The following is a 19847-nucleotide window of genomic DNA, read 5'->3' as shown; positions in this document are numbered from 1 at the left end:
CTCAGTGCCACACAGATGATTGGGTATTCTTGCAGTTACTTGAGATAAGGGATCAGCAAAATGACTCTGGGGATGCCAAGAATTCGGATCTTCAGAAAGCAGGCCCTAGAGGGAGGTGGTGAAGAAACTGCTTATTTTGGGGCTGACTGTGGCTAATCAGATGGGAATGGAAGTGCTCTTGGCACAAATTACCAAACACCTTCATATTTCGCAATAAGCTCAAGAGAAAGACAATCTTTCTCCAGTACTGTCAAACTGCCCCCTAGTTAAATGCGCCTTGGCTATCATCACTCACGCTGATGACTGGCAGGCCCTACCTGCCCAGCATCCTCTGAGGCAAGGACCTACCCCTCTCTTTCAAGAATGCTCAACCTCTCAAAGGCCACATGAGGCCAAGCAGGGAAGCAAGTGAGGTCTATCTATCACCATAATAAAGGGATATTCAGTATGAAACCCGAGAAAAATGATTTAACATTTCATTCCTAGCACCCATATGGCAGCTCATTGCTCTCTATAACTCCAGTTCTGAGAGTTCTGACACCTTCATGCAGATATACACATGGGAGCGAATACCTACGCACATAAAAATAAACACACACCTTTTATTTAGTTATGTATGTATTCATTCACCCATTTATTTATTTACTTATTTTTATCTGCTCTGTACCTTTTCATAGGAAAATTCAGTCACCTAGAATGCAGATAATTGCCTGGTGTATCTGGGGGAAGCACTTGTGCACGTGGGTGCTTATGAGTGCAAAGGTTCCAGGTCAGCATCGCTTGATTCTTCAGTAACTTTCCACCTAATAATTTTGAGACAGGATCTCTCACTGAGTTTAGTGACAGCAAGCCTCTGGGATCCTCTTGTCTACACAATGACAGGTTTATATGTATGTGGCCCCATGTGTCTGTTGTTTTATATGGCTTATAGGAGATCCAAACTCTTCACTATCTGAGCCATTTCCCTAGCCTTCACTGTCTTTTAAAAATACGATTTATAGTTTATGTGTTTGAGTATTTTTGCCTGCATGCATGCACATGCACCACGTGTGTACCTAGTGTCTACAGAGGCCAGAAGTGGGCACTGGATACTATTAACCTGGAATTACAGAGGGTCATGAGCTACCACGTGGGTGCTGGGAATCAAATCCTAGTCTTTCACAAGAACAGTTAGTGCTCTTAACCACTGAGCGATTTCTAAGAGGCCCGGTGGACTGCCTTCTAAAGAGATTTTCTCCAAATGCTTTTGATGTCCTGCTCAGTGTTAAGTCTTTAACATCTGTTATTTCACATAACATCTTATGTGCACCTAAGGATTATTGCTTTTGTTACTATTATTTTGATGTACTGCCCAGGCTCATCTCAGACTCCGAAGATCTTCCCACCTCCCCCTTCCCAGTGGCTGGGATTAGATGTGTGCACTACCACACCCTCCAGGAAGGACTATTATCTGCATTTTTCTAGATGAGGGAAAAAAAAGGTTCTGAGAGATTTTTAACTGATCCCTAGCGCACAGGTGGCAGGAAATCACTTCCTTGTGCTTAATCACTTTGCTATGTTGCCTGAGGGCAAGTCGGTTTGTCCACTGACTTTGCCCTTTTGTGGGACAGAGAGCATCACTGCTACCACTGGGTGGTTGCTTGTGACTCATGGAAACACGTTTATAAGATGTAACTGATAAGCCAGACAAGGGCATTTTCACTGCATAGGCTTATCTGGAGAGAGCAGACCTTCAGCTACTATACCGACAGCTGAAAACCTGAGGTGTCAAACAGCATGCTGGTTTACAGCCAAGACAAATAACTCAGAGATGTACTTGAGAATGAAGCCTCGGAGTCACTGTAGAATAACTTATCTGATTGCGGAGTTAGTCATTGCTTCTTACAGATCTCTAGCAAGGAACCAGATAGATGGCTCAGTGGGTAAGAGCCCATGCTTCTCTTGAAGAGTAACCAAGTTGGATTCTCAGTATTCACAGAAGGTGGCTCCCAACTGCCCATAACTTCAGTTCCAGAGGATCTTCTCTAATCTCCTTGGATACCTGTGCTCACGTATGACTTACACACACACACACACATACACACACACACACATATGCACATAAGCACATAAGCAAAAGTACATCTTTTTAGAAAGTTACTAACAAGGAAAGCACATGTGTAGCTTTCATATTGTTGGACAGTGTGCTGACGCCTACTAATGTCAAATGAGTACTTCATTGTGTCCCCTGGCATGGAAATAGGCTCCGAGGTCTATTAGGAAGTGTCTATCTCGTATCCCGTCCCTTGTCATGTCATTAACCACATGACTCATTGTCTTAGTGAGGGCTTTTACTGCTGTGAAGAGACACCATGACGATGGCAACTCTTATAAAGGAAAACATTTAACTGGAGAGGCTCGCTTAGAGTTCAAAGGTTCAGTCTGTTAGCATCATGGTGGGGCATGGCGGCGTGCATGCAGACCTGGTGCTGGAGAGGCATCTGAGAGTTCTATATCCTGTGCAGGCAACAGGAAGTGAACTGGGACACTGGGAGGTATCTTGAGCATAGGAGACCTTAAAGCCTGCTCTCACCATGATACACTTCCTTCAACAAGGCCATACCTTATGGGAGCCAATTACTTTCAAGCTATCATACTCATCAGAATAACTATCCACAGACAGAGTTGCTTTCCTGTGTTACTGTTATCAAGTATGAGATGAGATGGTGAGATGAGCGACACCATGAAGACCCTCAGAAGTCATACTGGAAACATCCTTTCCTGATGTCCCAGCATTGATCTCACTGCGCGTCGTTCATGCATAACGAATCACTCCATGGGGAAGGAGCCTGAGCTGCCACAGTGTTTGGTACATCCTAGCATCTCCATGATTGTGGCTCAGATGGATACAGGAAAACCAAAGTAGAGAGGAGATTTCTCAGATCACATCCATGGCAGCCATGTTTCCAAACAACACACATAGCTGCTCAAACCCATTATCATCAGGAGCTATTAAGGTAAGGCCCGAACCACCATAGGTAGGCAGCGAGTCTGATGCTCTCCCATAGCCTCGACCCTATTCTCCCTATTATACCCAAGAAGAGCTCGATGCAACCAGGGCACCTCTGTACGTGTCCAGTAGCCTCCAAGCACTCTGGGATTCAGGCTCTTTATACTGGCTCTGAAAGCAGGATGTTCCCCTATCACTTGGTGCTGTTTTCCTCCTCTGCCTAACCACGTGGGTTTCCAGACAGTTCCTCGTGCTCAGCTACTCTTTCCTGCCTTGGGGACCTTGGTCCCATCAGTATCCCCTCTTCCTGGAGAAGAGGCTCTGCCTGAGCTCTTCTTGATCCAGATGCTGTTGGCTACTCTCTTCTTCAGCAGTCACCCCCTCCCGGGTGCTCACTGTAGTTACGGTCACAGCACCTTGGTTTGTTACTCCCTTCACAGAAATGGGCACAATTTGTCTTTCTTCAGCTTGCCTATATACTGGGTTTCTTCATGTGAATTCTGTGAGAAAAAGAACCCTGTCTTTGTGATCACTGCCCAGTCCCCAGAGACTTGCAAAGTGCCTGGTACTTAATGTTCATTAAATATTGGAACGGAATGACAGGCAAGGCCTCTGCTAAGGCCACTTTAGTAGCCAGCCAGTTAATGGTGTGACAGTGTCGAATGAGCTGTCCCTCACTCGCCAGGCCCTCTAAGAGTTCCGTGATGTTTACTGAGTTTTACTTGAGTCTGTTTTATGCTGGGCATTGGAGATACCAAGGGAGAAGACATAGTCTTGTACTCAAGGTGGATCCTGGGGTGTAGAGGAAGACCTGAACCAAGGCCAGAGCACTGAGGGTGGCGAGTCCCACAGCAGAGGACAAGTGGCCAGCACTACTGCCCTTAGAAGGAAGCAGCTTATACTTTTGCCTTTTTTAGGTCCCAGAGATGCGGAGTTCTTGGTCCAGCCAACCCTCTGTCATCACAGAAAGAACCATGCCAGCCAAAGGACCCAGAGTAACCTTTGGAGGGCCATGCCTGGATCCTGGGGGAAGTGATCTGCAGGACCCAGTGCAGGGCCAGCATTCCCAGACATGCTAGAAGGGTGGTCAGCACTGGCGGGTCACCTGACCTCCATAAAGCGCTGAGGAGACACAAATGGAAGTCTGCACAAGCTGAGGGGGTGGGAAGGCACGTCCTCTTGCAAACAGGAGGTCACCCCAACTACTTGAAGGCTATCAATGGCCTGCTGAAAGGCCAGAGAGCCGAAAATGGACTGACCTCTGAAGGGACAAAAAACAGATTTTATTATTCTAAAGGGAAGAAGGCTCACATTTGTATTTGTTTAATTTGGCTTTGGAGGTATTTATCTTTGGACTGTCATTGTGTTTCAGCTGATCAGAAGGGTGTGTGTGTGTATGTGTGTGTTTGTGTATGTTTGTGTATGTGTGTATGTGTGTGTTTGTATGTGTATATATGTGTATGTATGTATGTGTTTGTGTGTGTATGTGTGTGTATATATGCACGTATGTGTATGTGTGTCTTATGTGTATACGTGCGTGTGTGTATGTGTGTATGTGTGTGTATACGTGCATGCGTGTGTATGCGAATGAGAAGGGGTGCAGTGCTATAATCATGCCCGCACATGGGCGAAGGGAGGAGAATATATCTTGAAAGGATGAGGCAGGCTTAAGACTTCTCATTTTTGTCAAAGATGATATAATCTAAGGAGTTTGGCAGTTGTTCCATTTGATGAGTTTAGTTGCAGGCTTTGCAGTGAGGTCAAGGACAAACCAACAGCTCTGTGTGTGTCCCTGAGTCTAAAAGTACCTCAGACACATCTCACAGGGTTTCGTATTCGCTGGTTACATGTGCAGGTTTGTGAGGAAGTGAACTTCTTGGAGATTTAGGAGGAAGGTGAACGGTTTGGAAAGAGGGCTGGGACAGACCTGGGAAGCAAGCGCAGCACTGAGCCACCAGTGTTTGTGACAGAGCACAAAGGGAGGGGACTGCGACACCTGGGAGTCCTGAGGCAGAAGTGTGACCAAGAGACACACGTGGTCAGTCGGTGACTGTCAGTCGGTGACAGAGTTCCTCAAGCTAGAGGTTGAGAGTTTCTTTAGCAGGCTGCAGCCCAGGAAGAATAGGCATTTGTCTTTAAAGCAGTGCTTCTCAACCTTCCTAATGCTGCAATCCTTTGATAACGCTCTTCATCTTGTGGTGACCCCCACCTATAAAATTATTTGTGCTGCTACTTCATGACTGTAATTTTTGCTACTATTAGGAATCACAATGTAAACGTTTTGAGAGATAGAGTTTTGCCAAAAGGGTTGCGACCCACAGGCCAAGAACCACTGCCTTAAAGTGATTTAATTATTTTCTTTCCAATCTTTGAGAGTCCAAATTAAAAATAATAAATAAACTAGGGGTAAATCTCAGTTGCAAAATACTTGACGGGATGCCTGAGGCCCCAAGTTTGATCCATAGCTCTTTAGACACAAAGCAAAATCCTGCAACTCAGTTCGTGGTGGTAGAAGTTATATATTTAAGGAATGTCCTTCCAGACCAATAGAGATTTTGTACACCAAGGCTGGAGCAGGGCACAGCCTTAGTAGAAAAGAGAGTCAGGGACCTCAGAGTGTGGAATGGGAGGGGATTTCCATGATTCCCCAGAGAAAATAAGAAAGGAGAGTAATAACTACAAGCGTCCCCAAGTGACTCTCTCATGCAAGGCAGCAGCAGCAGCAGCACCCCAGAAGGGAGACCTGTTTCCAGAGAATCCCCACTGGCTCTGTGTTCTCTGTGCCCTGCTGGTTTCCCCCCACAGCACCTACTCCAGGCTGGCCCTGAGATGTTGAGCTCTGGGTGCCTCCACCCAACCAAGACTCATGGCTTCTGGCTGATTGCTCCCAGGGGCCATCTGAACACTGGGTCTTTGTTTTCATTACCTTCTCACTAAAATTCATCCTTCTCCAAACCATGGGCCCTTCTGGATGGCTTGTGGCAGTTCTGCGGCACTGAACTCAAGTGGACACACAGGACTTCAGATGCAGCTTCCCTAGGTGCCCTGTAAAACTGGATTAGACTTCAGAGGTGGAGTTGAAAGGAGTCGTGGAGCCTTCTCCTCTCTTATCAGCCACTACTCCCCCTCCTCTTATATAAAACTCTCCAGCCTCCTTAGAGCTGTGTTTGGATTTTCTCAGTACCATTCAGCAGATTCAGAGAACAGCTTTAGGGACAGTGACAGTTGAATGATCCTCATACTAGAGCAGGCATGGGTGAGATATTGTAAGTCATGCTCTGTGGAGAAAAGTATTTCTGTGCTTTGGGAAAAACTACAGATTCAATGCCATACCCATCACATCCCAGCAAAATTCTTCACAGACCTTGAAAGAACAATACTCAACTTCATATGGAAAAGCAAAAGACTCAGAATAGCCAAAACAATCCTCTACAATAAAGGAACTTCTGGAGGCATCACAATCCCAGACTTCAAACTCTACTACAGAGCTACAGTACTGAAAACAGCCTGGTATTAGCATAAAAACAGACAGGAGGACCAATGGAACCAAATCAAAGACCTGGCTATTAATCCACATGATGTGGGATTGCCATTTTTACAATGTTAATTCTACCTACCCAGGGGCATGGGAGATCTTTCCATTTTCTGGTGTCTTTTTCAGTTTCTTTCTTCAAGACTTAAAGTTCTTGTCATACAAGTCTTCTGCTTGTTTTGTTAGAGTTACTCTGAGATATTTTATGCTATTTGTGGCTATTGTGAAGGGTGTTGTTTCTCTGTTTTCTTTCTCATCCCATTTATAATCTGTTTAAAGGAGGGCTAGTGATATCTTTGAGTTAATCTTGTATCCTGCTACATTACTGAAAGTATTTATGAGTTGCAGAAGTACCTTGGTAGAATTTTTAGGGTCACTTTTGTAAAATATCATATTATCAGCAAATAGTGAGAGTTTGACTTCTTTTCTAATTTGTGTCCCCTTGATCTCCTTTTGTTGTCTTATTGCTCTAGCTAGGACCTCAAGATTTCAGTGGGATGGCTGGGAGTTTCTCTCCATTTGGTTTGATGTTGTCTGATGGTTTGCTGTATATTGCTTTTATTATGTTTAGGTATGTTCCTTGTATCCCTGCTCTCTCCAAGACCTTTATCATGAAGGGATGTTGTATTTTGTCAAAAGCTTTTTCAGCATCTAATGAGATGATCGTGTGGTTTTTATTTTTCAGTTTGTTTATATGGTGGATTACATTGACAGATTTTCATATGTTGAACCATCCCTGCATCTCTGGGATGAAGCCGACTGGATAATGGTGGATGATGGTTCTGATGTGTTCTTGGATTCAATTTGCCAATATTCTATTTAGTATTTCTGCATCAATGTTCATGAGTGAGATTGGTCTGTAATTCTCTTTCTTAGTAATGTCTTTATGTGGTTTGGATATCAGGGTAATTATAGCCTCATAAAAAGAGTTTGGTAATGTTCCTTCTGTTTCTATTATATGGAACAATTTGAGGAGTATTGGCATTAGTTCTTCTTTGAAAATCTTGTAGTATTCTGCACTGAAATCATCTGGTCCTGGGCTTTTTTTGGTTGAGAGACTTTTGATGGCTGTTTCTATTTCTTTAGCAAATATGGGTCTATTTAATTTGTTTATCTGGTCTTGGTTTAATTTTGGTAAGTGATATTTATCCAGACAGTTGTCCATTTCCTTTAAGTTTTCCAATTTTGTGGAGTACAAATTTTCAAAATATGACCTATATATTCTCTGGATTTGCATTACTGTTGTTATGTCCCCCCTTTTAATTCTGATTTTGATAATTTGGATATTCTCTCTCTCTGCCTTTTGGATACTTTGGATTAAGGTTTGTCTGTTTTGTTGATTTTCTCTAAGAACCAACTCTGTCTCATTGATTCTTTGTATTGTTTTCTTTGTTTCTATTTTGTTGATTTTAGCACTTAATTTGATTATTTCTTGCTGTCTAGTTCTCCTGGGTGAGTTTGCTTCTTTTTGTTTTAGAGTTTTCAAATGTTCTGTTAATTCACTAGTGTGGGATTTTTCCAGCTTATTTATGTAGGCATTTAGTGCTATGAACTTTTCTCTTAACACTGCTTTCACCGAGTCCCATAAATTTGGGTATGTTGTTTGGTCATTTTCTTTGAATTTTAGGAAGCCTTTAATTTCTTCCTTGACCCGTTGATGTTTCAGGTGAACATTATTTAATTTCCATGTGTTTGTGAGCTTTCTGGAATTAGTGTTGTTGTTAATTCTAATTTTAAGCTGTGGTGATCCAATAAGATACATGTGATTATCCCAGTTTTTTTTTTTTTTGTATCCATTGATGTTTGTTTTGTTACCTAGTATGTGGTCAATTTTTTAGAAGGTTCCATGAGGTCCTGAGAAGAAGGTATATTCTTTTACATTTGGATGGAATGTTCTATTGATGTCTGTTAAGTCCATTTGAGTCATGACATCTGTTAGTTCCCTTATTTCTCTGTTAAATTTTTGTCTGACAGACCTGTCCAGTGGTGAGAGTGGGGTGTTGAAGTCTCCCACTATTTGTGTGGGGGGTTTAATGTGTGATTTAAGCTTTAGAAGTGTTTCTTTTACATATTAGGGTGCCCTTGTATTTGGGGCATAGATGTTCAATAGTGAGATTTCCTCTTGATGGATTTTTCCTGTGACTAACATGAAATGTCCTTCTTTGTCTCTTTTGATTGATTTTAGTTTGAAGTCTATTTTGTTAGATATTAGGATAGCTACACCAGCTTGTTTCTTAGGTCCATTTGATTGGAAAAATTTTTCCCAACCCTTTACCCTGAGGCAATGTCTGTCTTTGAGGTTGAGGTGTGTTTCTTGTATGCAGCGGAAGGATGGATTCCTTTTTTGTATCCAATCTGTTAGCCTGTGTTTCTTTATAGGTGAGTTGAGTCCATTTATGTTAAGGGATATAAATGACCAGTGATTGCTATCTCCTGTTATTTTAGTTTTCATTGTTGATGATATTATCATGTGTGTTTTTCCCTTCTTTGGGATTTGCTGCTGTGAGATCATCTATTGTCTGTGTTTTTGTGGATGTAGCTGACTTCCTTAGGTTAGAGTTCTCCTTCTTATACTTTAGGTATGGCTGGATTTGTGACTAGGTATTGGTTAAATCTGGTTCTGTCATGGAATATCTTGTTTTTTCCATCTATGGTGGTTGAAAGTTTTGCTGGGTATAGTAGTCTGGGCTCTCAATGTCTACATAATGCTTGACCAGTACTTTCTGGCTTTCATTGTTTCCATTGAGAAGTCAGGTGTAATTCTGATAGGTCTGCCTTTATATGTTACTTGGTCTTGTTCCTTTGCAGCTCTTAGTATTCTTTCTTTATTCTGTATGTTTAGTATTTTGATTATTATGTGGCAAAAGGACTTTTTTTTTTAATCCAGTCTGTTTGGTATTCTGTAAGCTTCACATATGCATATCTTTATTTAGGTAGTGAAAGTTTTCTTCTATGATTTTGTTGAATATATTTTTCTGTCCTTTTGAGTTTGACTTCTCCATCTTTTATCCCTATTATTCTTAGGTTTAGTGTTTTCATGATATCCCATATTTCCCGGATATTTTGTGTTAAGCTTTTGTTAGATTTAATGTTTTCTTTGACTGATGAGTCTATTTCCTCTATTGTATCTTCAGTGCTTAAGATTCTCTCTTCCATCTCTTGTATTCGCTGTTTATGCTTGCATTTGTGGTTCCTGATCATTTTCTCATAATTTCCATTTCTATAATTTCCTCGGTTTGTATTTCCTTTATTGTCTCTATTTTAGTTTTCAAGTCTTGAATTGTTTCTTTCATCTGTTTCATTGCTTTTTCTTGGTTTTCTTTAAGGGATTTGCTGATTTCTTCCAATTTTTTGTTTTTCTTTTCCTCCATTTCTTTGAAGGAATTTTTCATTTCCTCTTTAAGGGCCTCAAACATTCTCCTAAAGTTATTTTTTTTGGTCATTTTCTTCTGCTTCATCTATATTTGGTTGTTTAAGTCTTCCTGTTGTAGGACCTGGTGTAGGCGGTCCTTTTGTTTATGTGTTGCTTTCATTGGTTGAATAAAGAAATTGCCTTGGCCTTTTGATAGGGAAGAAATTAAGTAGGCGGAGTAGATAGAAGTAAATGCTGGAAAGAATTGCAGAGTGGCAGACGCCATGGTTCTCTTGCCTCAGTAAGCCACAGACACGTGGCAATCCACATTAATGGAGATGGATTAAACTAATATGTAAGAGTTAGCCAATAAGAAGTTAGAGCTAGTGGGCCAGGCAGTGTTTAAATTAATATAGTTTCTGTGTGATTATTTTGGGTGTAAGCTAGTCAGGCAGCAGGGACAAACAAAGGGACCCCTCCTCGTGCAGCAGGACCAATAGTTTTTATTGGTATCGTGTTGCTGTTTGTGGTGTTGAATGTATTCTTACCTTGTCTACCCATCTTTTCTTCTGATTGGTGTAGTTGGGGCTCTGGTGTTCAATCTTCTAGGTGCCAGTGGATCCAAGGCTCAGATGGTTACTCCTTGTGGTGCAGTCATGGTCATGTAGTTCCAGTCACCCTGGAGGTCACTCAGTGCTCCCAGGGGTTGCTCTGCAACACTGGGGATCATTCAGGCCTGCTCCCATGAAGGTTTCTTGCTTAGGGCTGCTCCAGCAGAGGTCGCTGGCTCAAGCCTGCTACCTAGGAGGTCAGAGGTCGCTGATTCATGCCTGGTCTGCAGAGAGGTCTGCTCCCTCAGAGCCACCACTCCCTCGTACCTGCTCCTGCGGAGGTCTTTGCCTCAGGCTTGCTCAGGTGGAGGTCACTGGATCAAGCCTGTTCCCATTGACATCCCTGGCTTGGGTCTGCTCCTGCGGAGGTCCCTGACTCATACCCAGACCCACAGAGGTCTCTGACTCAGGCCTGCTCTCTCAGAGGTTGCTCCCTTGTACCTGCTCCTGTGGAGGTCGCTGCTTCAGGCCTCTTTTGGTGGAAGTCTCTCCAGATTTTATTCTATACCAAGTTTGTATCCTAATGTGAAATAACTCCCGAGAATCAGCAAAAAATACCGCAGTGAAGAAAAGTATGTGCCCATGAGTGCCACACACACACCTGCAGATCCCTCTTAAACATATGAAAGTAAACGCTCATACTTCTACAGAAATGTAAGAATGTGATACACTATTTAAACCTAGCGTGCAACCGAAGCATGGTAGCATAACTCATTGGCAAGAATATAGAGAGCACTCCCATCTGCTGTTAATGGAAGGTTAGATGTTTTAGCTTCTGATGGGGCAGCTTGGTGATAGCAACCAAAACCCACATTCTTGCTTGAAATTCAGAAACATCTAGGAAGTGCATACAGTTCCTTGACACCCATGTAAAATGTCACATGCATGAGACTGTTCAAGGCAACAGTGTGGGTAAGAGCATAATGCTAGGGGTGTCTTAAATGTCCCTTGATTAAAAATGATAGAGCATTCTGCTGCCATAAACAAAGAACGAAGAAGCTTTCTGATGAGTGCAATGGGAAGAACTCTCATACATGCCAGGCTGAAAAAGATCTTCTTGGGAAAGTACCCCTTTGTTACAAGTGGGCAAAATGAACGTGTATTCATGTTTTCTTATTTATGTATAAAGCATGACCAACAGGGTACACAAAAAGTGAACACAAAATAATTACCTCTCAGCAAGGAAAGGATGACATGGGACTCCATGCCAAAAGAGGGATTATTTCTCTCTGCCCTAGCATACTTCAGGTTTCTGTTTTGGGGACACATGCATATATGATCTATTAAAAAGGAAAACATGAATTTGAAATTAGCAGTAAATTAAGTAAAGATTATCACATCACATGTATAGGGAAAAGGGTGGTACTAAATGTTTTATTCTAAAACAATGACCCATTGTTTTTTTGAGACAGGGTTTCTCTGTGTAACAGCCCTGGCTGTCCTGAAACTCACTCTGTAGACCAGGCCGACCTCAAACTCAAGAGAGAGATCTGCCTGCCCCTGCCTCCTGAGTGCTGGGATTAAAGGCATGTGCCACCACTGCCCAGCTCCTTAGTACTTTAAAAATTAAAAAATTTAAAAGTGAGTTTGTGGCTAGCCTGGTCTACAGAGTAAGTTCCAGCACAGCCAAGGCTGCACAACAAAGCAGTCTCAAAAATAAAAACAAAACAAACAAACAAACAAAAAACAATAAAATGTACCAGACTATGGATGCCCTCTTGTGTTTGAGGACTGAGAAGGAGAGGTTGGTGCCTGGGCAGTTGTCTTTCTGGAATGCTACCAGTCAAGGTTGCTAAACGTTTGCTCTGTGTAAGGCTAGGTTCTGAATACCTGGGAGTTCTCCGGGAGGAAGGACTTGCCCCTGCCTCCCCCACTCCTCCCCTGCCCTATAGCTGGACCCCTCAGAAGTCAGAGCTGGGCACCATTCCTCCCTTCCCTTCCTCTTAGAGAGGCCTACGACTCCTATTGGGGCAGCAGCACTAAAAACTGCAGGTGAGAGGCTCTTGGGCAGGATTGGGGAAGTGGAAAGCCAGGGCCCTCAGGCAGCCATTGCTGGAGAAGAGAAGGGAAGAAAACAGGGACCACACTGTCCTCCATTGCTTCCTTCCAACATCCGTCTCCCCTCCTCCTCATAGGGAAGAACATCCTCTCTTTCCTCACTTAGCTGGCATGGCCTGGCTTCCCTAGGGATCTCATCTGCTAAAGCCCCACTCCCAACACACACACACACACACACACACACACACACACACACACACACACACACACACACACTGCTTCCCCTGACAAGCCCACACCAGACAAGCTTGCCCCAGACGGATGAATGCTTTGTGATGAGACTGAGAAGCTCCAGAGGAATGGTGTTCTAATAGCAGCCAGCCTGGTTCCCCAGGCAGGGTTGGGCGGGTGGGGGTGGGGGGTCTTCTAAGCCTTCTGTTCCAAGAAAAAGGACCAGAAGTCACTCATTTTTTTCTTTGTTTGGTTTTGCGTGCAAAGTTAAGAGTTTTCAAAAACTCGGATATCTAAATGGCAAAGGAGGAAGTGAACAGAGGTAGAATTGCATACCTCAGTGGCTACAGGGTGGGAAGAAGTGTTTTGGCTAGGGCCAATCCAGGTCATAGCCAAGGGCGCCCGTAGGACTTGCTCATATCCGACAGCAGCTGGGTCAACTTCTTCCCCAGGGAGAAGAGGGGGCAGGAAGCAGAGGCCAGGAGGAGTGAACTAGAGAAAGAAAAGCAGGCGGCAGGAAAGAACGAGGGGCTGTCCCAAGCTAGCCAGAAACCCATGAGAGGAGGGTGGGAGCTGGTGGGTGCCTAGACTGTTCTACATGGCAACCTGAGGCACATCAGAGCCAGAGAAAAGGCTGGCTTGAAGTCTTTAGACTCTCCTCTTCTCGTGACACACTGCTAATGCCCATAGACCAGCGCCTCACTCAACCCACATTAGAGAAACTGCTTTTAGGCAGATAGGAATTAACACAGAAGTCAGGTGGTGGTGGTACATGGCTTCAATCCTAGCTCTTGGGAGGCAGAGGCAGGGAGATCTCTGAGTTTCAGGCCAGCCTGGTCTACAGATCAAGTTCCAGGACAGCCAGAACTACAAGAGTTAACACAAAGGCCCACTACTGGATGATATACAGAGAGTGAGAGAGATTGGAGCATTCAGTCCTAAATCATCAACCCCCTCCCGCTGCCTGTCCCCAGGGCTCAGGAATCTATGTGGAAAAGGAGTGACTGTAAGAGCCAGAAGGGATGGATAGCTTTGAGAGAGCAGTGTGTCCTAGACTCATCAGGACTGATACACCCATGAAGTCACAGAGACTGTGGCAGCACACACCAGATCTGCACAGTTGCCAGCACAGAGAGGGGGAGGTGGACATGAGGTCCCAACCCTCCCCAAGAAACTATCTGCAGTTGATACCCACGGGCAAAGGGAAAGTCAGTTTTCTCTGGAGTGTCACTGGGTGTATCAAGTGTACTCCAGAGATGCCCCATGCCCAGAAGGAGTTGGCCAACATTAAAGGAATTTAATGGTATTTTTGTTTCATTTTGCTTCATTTGGGCATTTTTATTTATTTTTTTCTTACTGTACTTTTGCTTATTTGTTTTGATTTTCGTGTTTGTTTTTTTAAGAGAGATGATAAAGCTGGGTGGGTAAGGAGGTGGAAATGGTTGAGGGAGAGGAAAAGCATGATCAAAATGTATTGCATGAAAAGATTTTTAATTTAAAGGATTATAAGTCCCTTCTATGGCACAACAAAGGCTTTAGCGGGGTGCGCTGAGAGCAGAACTGGGGGCGTTTTATCTAGCTAAGGTGGTGGCTGGCCCTGGAAGGGCCAGAAGGGCAAAGGAGGGTAGCCCAGGGCCAAGAGAGCAGCTTTTGGAGCAGGAAACCCTGGCCACCTGAAATAAATCCCTTACCTTCCCCCCTGCTTTGGCTTTGTATTTCTGCAAGGGTAGAAAACACGGAGCGTGCTCTTCAGAGCTCATGCTTCAAGCAAGTACGCCAGACCTGGTGATCCAGGGGCGGGTGGGTAATGCAGTCTCCGCCAGAAGCATTATTTTCACTCTTTTTATAGTCCTTGCTGTACGATCTTTGTGACAGTCATGTGGACCTTGTAGAGGCAACCCTGGGTACTCTACCTGGATACAGCATGGAGGACTATTTGCCTCGGCCAGTCCCTCGTTCCCCTTAAGGAAACTTCTGCAAGGCCTTCCAGGTTCCACGTAGAAAGTGAATCAAATAAAGACTTCCGCCTTTCATACACTCCATCCGATTAGTTCCTCAAATAAGCATACAAACAGTGTGTGACCCCAGCCTGACAAATAGGGCCCAGCCCAGCAAGGTGACTTTAACAAGGCTATGCCATAGCCAGTGATGAAACCCTGGCAGCCCGAATCCCAGCCCGACATCCATCCCTGCCTTCCCACCCTTGCCAGAGCTGAGCCATGTTGGCCCTCACTCAGTGCCAGGGTCGGGGTCAGGACTTCGCCCCCATGGGCTCAGTGTTCTGTGATTGGGGACCATTGCTTAGAGCAGCCCTTCCTATGTGCTTTCTTCTCTCTCAAGGAATTCCAGCTGTAAGCAGAAATAGGGTCACAGATACAACACAGGCAGCACCAGAAGCATTTCCTGCCCCACCTCCCCCTCAGTGTGGGCCCCATGGGATGCCAGGAGCTCAAGTTCAGATGCCAACAGGCCATGAGCATGGCCTTTCCTGACATCTGCTCTTAGGGGAACTGGCCTTTTTGAGAGGACCACCTCAAAAGCCCAGCTGAGAGAGGCATAGAATGGGAACTTCCAACCTGTTAATCTAGACCCTTCTATGGGACCAGACCTGGAGTTTTAGTGGTGGTGGGAAAATTCTTATCTAGGACTCTAGGTTTTAGATAAGAAATCTCAGAACCCTGGAGTGTTAAAATGGGCCACAGGGGAGCCACCATGATTGAGGCCAGAATGACCTATGACTCTCACCTGCAGGAAACTGATCTTGCATAGGTGTCATGCTCCTGGAGGCAGGACTCAGTCCCCTCAGCGTGGATTTCAAATCCCTCTTCCTAACACCCCAGGCTCTCTGGGGTTGATTCTAACACACCTGTCTTGTCGCTCTCTTCTCTCCTTTGCTTCTATCTCCCTTCTCCTTTGGTTTCTCTCTTCACGGTCTGTCCAAAGCTAGCTTCCATCCACCTGAGGGCCACTGCTCCTTGCTTGTTCTCACGCCGACACCTGTCTCCCGTCATTCCCCCCTGAAATCGAGCAGCTCAGACTCTGATCCACTGACATTCTATATGTCACCCTGTATCCCCCAAGCTTGTTAATTTGTGAAGGATGTGGGAGAGGGGGCCTACTCATTTCTCACAGCGGGGTCTAAATGACATGAGTCCAAACCTTAATATAGCCAGGAGACTATGGAGGGGTTTTGTTGACTTGTAAGTACTGCTGAAGGTTGACAAGCTGGGAGATGCCCCAGACTAGGGTTAGTCTGAAGCAGGTCAGATACCCCCTCTCCCAAGACTCCCTTCACTGGGGATTTCCCTAGGGTGTGTCTAACTCAAGAAGACCCCATTGTGTGTGTGTGTGTGTGTGTGTGTGTGTGTGTGTGTGTGTGTGTATGAGGCTAACCATGTGACCTTAACCTGTCTTACAGGGATTTGAAACTGGACAACATCCTTCTAGATGCAGAAGGTCACTGCAAGCTGGCTGACTTTGGGATGTGCAAGGAAGGGATTCTGAATGGCGTGACCACTACCACCTTCTGTGGGACCCCCGACTATATCGCCCCTGAGGTGAGCCCCATGTGCAGAGACTACTTCTTTCTCTTAGTATCAGGGCTGAAGCAACAATCCAATGCTAAACCTTTGGGGGTCACCCAAAGGTGCTAAGAGAAGGATCCAGAAATGGGGGGGGGCTTCTAGGAGTAAGACACGGATGGAAGATGGTTTCGTGATTCTTCTGGAAGGATGAGGTAGTAGGTAACGAGGACGGGATAGGTGCACTGAGAGTGATAGGCTAGTCCCCAGGCCTGAATGAGTCCTTGCAAAGTGTCACGTGTCCATCCTAGTCCAGAGCTAGAGCTAAGAGAAACTGGTCGACATGCAGGAGAGCTTTCACTTCTTCCCAATCAGAACAGTGAAATTCTACCGAAAAGGCAGCAAGTGGCTTCACTGAATGTATCAGCCATAGTGAAGCCAGGAAGGCTTTGCCGTCTGCACTGAGGTTGCAAGTCTACAGAGTAGGCACATGCGTGGAACAAGAGGACCGTGTAAGCAAAGATCAGAGATGTCGGCTGTGAGCCTCACCAGGGGGTTGCCTTGTACTCGCCTTGTGTGAAAGTTAAGGGAATAGCGTGCTCACCATGAGGTGACTGTTTGGCTTGTGTCCTCCAGAGCAGTCTGTCCCAAACCAAGAGATACTTAGCAGGCATGATTCACACTTAGCCATATAGCCCCATAGACAATTAAATTTATTTGATGGTTTTGAGGCACATAAGATGGGAGAGAGGCAACAGTCCCATTAAGTATTGCCTGTGCGGAGAGGCTTCCTTCCAGTGGACATGATTTGAGCACCTGCTAGACAAAGCTGTGTGGGAAAGGAGAGTTGACTGGACTTCGGTTGCTCTTCTAAAGGAGCTGTTGTCTAGACAGAGTGTGACACATCTAGAAGCAGAACAAAGGTACCCGAGCCAGTAGAGTGCTTCGGGGGTACAGGAGCATCTGGAGCATCTAGAATTGAGAAATCGACTTGCAGAGAATACGTACCATAGGGATGAGGAGAGCATTGTTGGAAACAATAGGAAGGGTCGGAGTGGAACCAAGGAGAAGGAAGGGCCCCGTCTCCAGGCTGTGAGTCCTCTCAAGGCAGGGTCTGCTTCACTCTGGACATTCTGAGGATCCAGCACACAGGTTTCTCTTGAATGCGTGGATGGATGAATGAATGTGACATTTCAACCTGTGTGAAAGCCAAGGGATGACAGCATTTTGGCCATTTTCAGGAAACTTAAATAGCATAACTAAAAAGCAAGAAAAGGTACTGGTATAATGGCATTTCAGTTCAGTAAAGCTTGCCTGAAGATCAGACAGTAAAACAGCCTCACTGGTCAGCCTTACAGACCTGGCAATGGTGGCGCACACCTTTAATCCTAGCCCTAGGGAGGATTATAAAAAAAGAGGAGACAGCTCTCAGTCTCATTCTGAGATCCCTGGAGGCAGGATCGCCATTTTGGACTGAGGTAGAGGTAAGAGCCAATGCCTGGCTGCTTTGCTTTTCAGATCTTCAGGTTGAACCCCAATTTCTCTCTCTGAGTTTTTATTAATCATGCTTCATACTTATACACAGACACACACACACACACACACACACACACTGCTCTAATCAATACAACAAAAAATTAAAATAGTACAGTTAGAGCAAGTGGTTTATTAGTGCTTGTAATGATGAACACAAATCAGGATAAAAAGAGCCAGGAATGTGACTTCAACCCTGTAGGATCCATGAACCTACTAGCTAAGGTGTCCTTAGAGGTGGGTCTTCATCACATCTATCCCAGGGAGAAGGCAGGCCACCACAGTACACACCAACAGGCTGAGCAGAACCTTCACAATGCACCCCTAGAAACCACATGAGCCAAACCTGATTGTGCAAGACTGTAATCCCTGCACACAGGAGGTAGAAGTGTGGACTCAGAAGTTCAAGGTCATACTCAGCTGCATAGGAAGCCCGAGGCTACCCTGAGCTTCCTGAGACCCTATGTCACAAAATATTTAAAACATTCTGATCTTAGTGAACTTGAACTGGACAGCTGGAGAATGTAACTGCTTGTGTTGCATTTTTTTCTTTTGTGGTCATGGGGGTGATAGTGTTAGCTATCATTTCCCTGGCTGTCTCCTGGAGTTAGTGCTGCTTTTCCAGACGCTTTGTTGTCTCCTGTACACGTGAGCTAATCGTGTATATAGAATACCTGTTGGGTTCACTCGTATACATGGCTTTTTTTTTTTAGCTCTAATGGCCTCTTACTTAGGCCTATGTGTCTTTGATCTGAAATTCTTATATTTCCTCTTTAGAATACTCATGTAAAAATGTTTTAAGTGTTCAGAGAAAGATTCACCCTGTGTGTGTCTGTGTGTGTGTGTGTGTGTGTGTGTGTGTGTGTATCCTCTTATACTCTGATGACATTGTAAGATATCCAATGAATGTCTGGGGAGATTTAAAAAAAAAACGGGCATTGCCTTTGATTCCTGGTGCTGATATTGAACCTCTAGTTTTAGGATTTATTCTCAACACTTTATGAATGGATCAAGTTTCTACAAACAATAACCACGAGCAGGCAGGGTAAAGGATAGACCTGCAATAATCTGTCCACAGTTAAGTAACACAAGTGGGGCCAGGGAGAGCTCAGGAGTGAGGCTTGTGCTCTTTGGAGCTTTGATCTTCTAAAAGCAGAGATTTCAGCCTCTCTGCTAATGTGTTTCCTTAGCAAGAACAGCAGCAAGGCAGCCGGCAAGAAACAATAAAGGAGAGGAGGGAGTCTCACTGGGTCTCACTTTCTCATCCTCTACGCTCATTCTTTACCATGAGAAGTTCCCATTCTTGTCCCTCTGTGAGCCAATGCCACAAAGGTCAAAGAGTTGACAATAGTTAAGGATCCTGCCCAAGAAAAACATGCACTTCACGGTGAAGGAGAAGCCCAGTCCAGCTCCATGTAAAGTAGCCCACTAGGAGGACTCTTGAGTGTGCTTAGCACAAGGCTCCATAACTCTCCCGGCCCATCTGTCCTTTGTGCCCATTGTATAAAATCGTTAGAGCCCTGGAAATGGCAAACAAACGCTGGTCTTATCGTAGGCAAATGACAGCTGATCAAGAACGGTGTGCCTGCCTTGGCGAGGGCGAGAGAGAGGATGAAGTGAAGTTCTGCTCTTGAGCGCATGCCATACCACAGTGCCCAGTGCCCAGAGCCCAGAGCACAGTGCCCAGCCACGACACAGAGCACAGTGCCCAGCCCGCGACACAGAGCACAGTGCCCAGCTCATGAGAAAGACTGCTGGCCAAGTGTAGCTCCCTCCCATGCTGTCTTCACCATTGGATTATAGCATGGGGTATAAGAAGCAGTACTGAGAGCTGAGTCCAGACCTGCCCAGAATGTCCCTATGTATCCTTGATGAAGTCAGGAAGTCCTTTGAAACCTTGGGTTCCTATCTTTCCCATGGGAATCCTAATGCCTGCCCTGCCCATCTCAGCAGGCTGCATTAAGACTCTAATGGGATTAAAGGTGGGAGTGCTTCAGAAGGCAAACACCTTTATTCAAGTAGGAGAGGCTAGCCCTGAAACCAGAGCCGCCTTCTGAGGGATCAGCGCTGCCAGTTCCCC

General features: G+C 44.9%; 1 protein-coding gene across 1 annotated transcript in view; it reads left to right on the top strand.

The window, feature by feature from the left end:
* The window catches only part of Prkce (protein kinase C epsilon), a 523658-nt gene that overhangs the window by 467764 nt on the left and 36047 nt on the right, over positions 1–19847 (top strand). The window contains 1 exon segment of the mRNA XM_038319964.2: positions 16132–16270. Coding sequence (XP_038175892.1) covers positions 16132–16270 — 139 coding nt within the window.

Source organism: Arvicola amphibius, chromosome 2 (genome assembly GCF_903992535.2).
Source record: "Arvicola amphibius chromosome 2, mArvAmp1.2, whole genome shotgun sequence".
NCBI classification, from domain to species: domain Eukaryota; kingdom Metazoa; phylum Chordata; class Mammalia; order Rodentia; family Cricetidae; genus Arvicola; species Arvicola amphibius.
The sequence above is the reverse complement of the archived record's forward strand: the minus strand, read 5'-3'. Positions and strand labels throughout refer to the sequence as shown.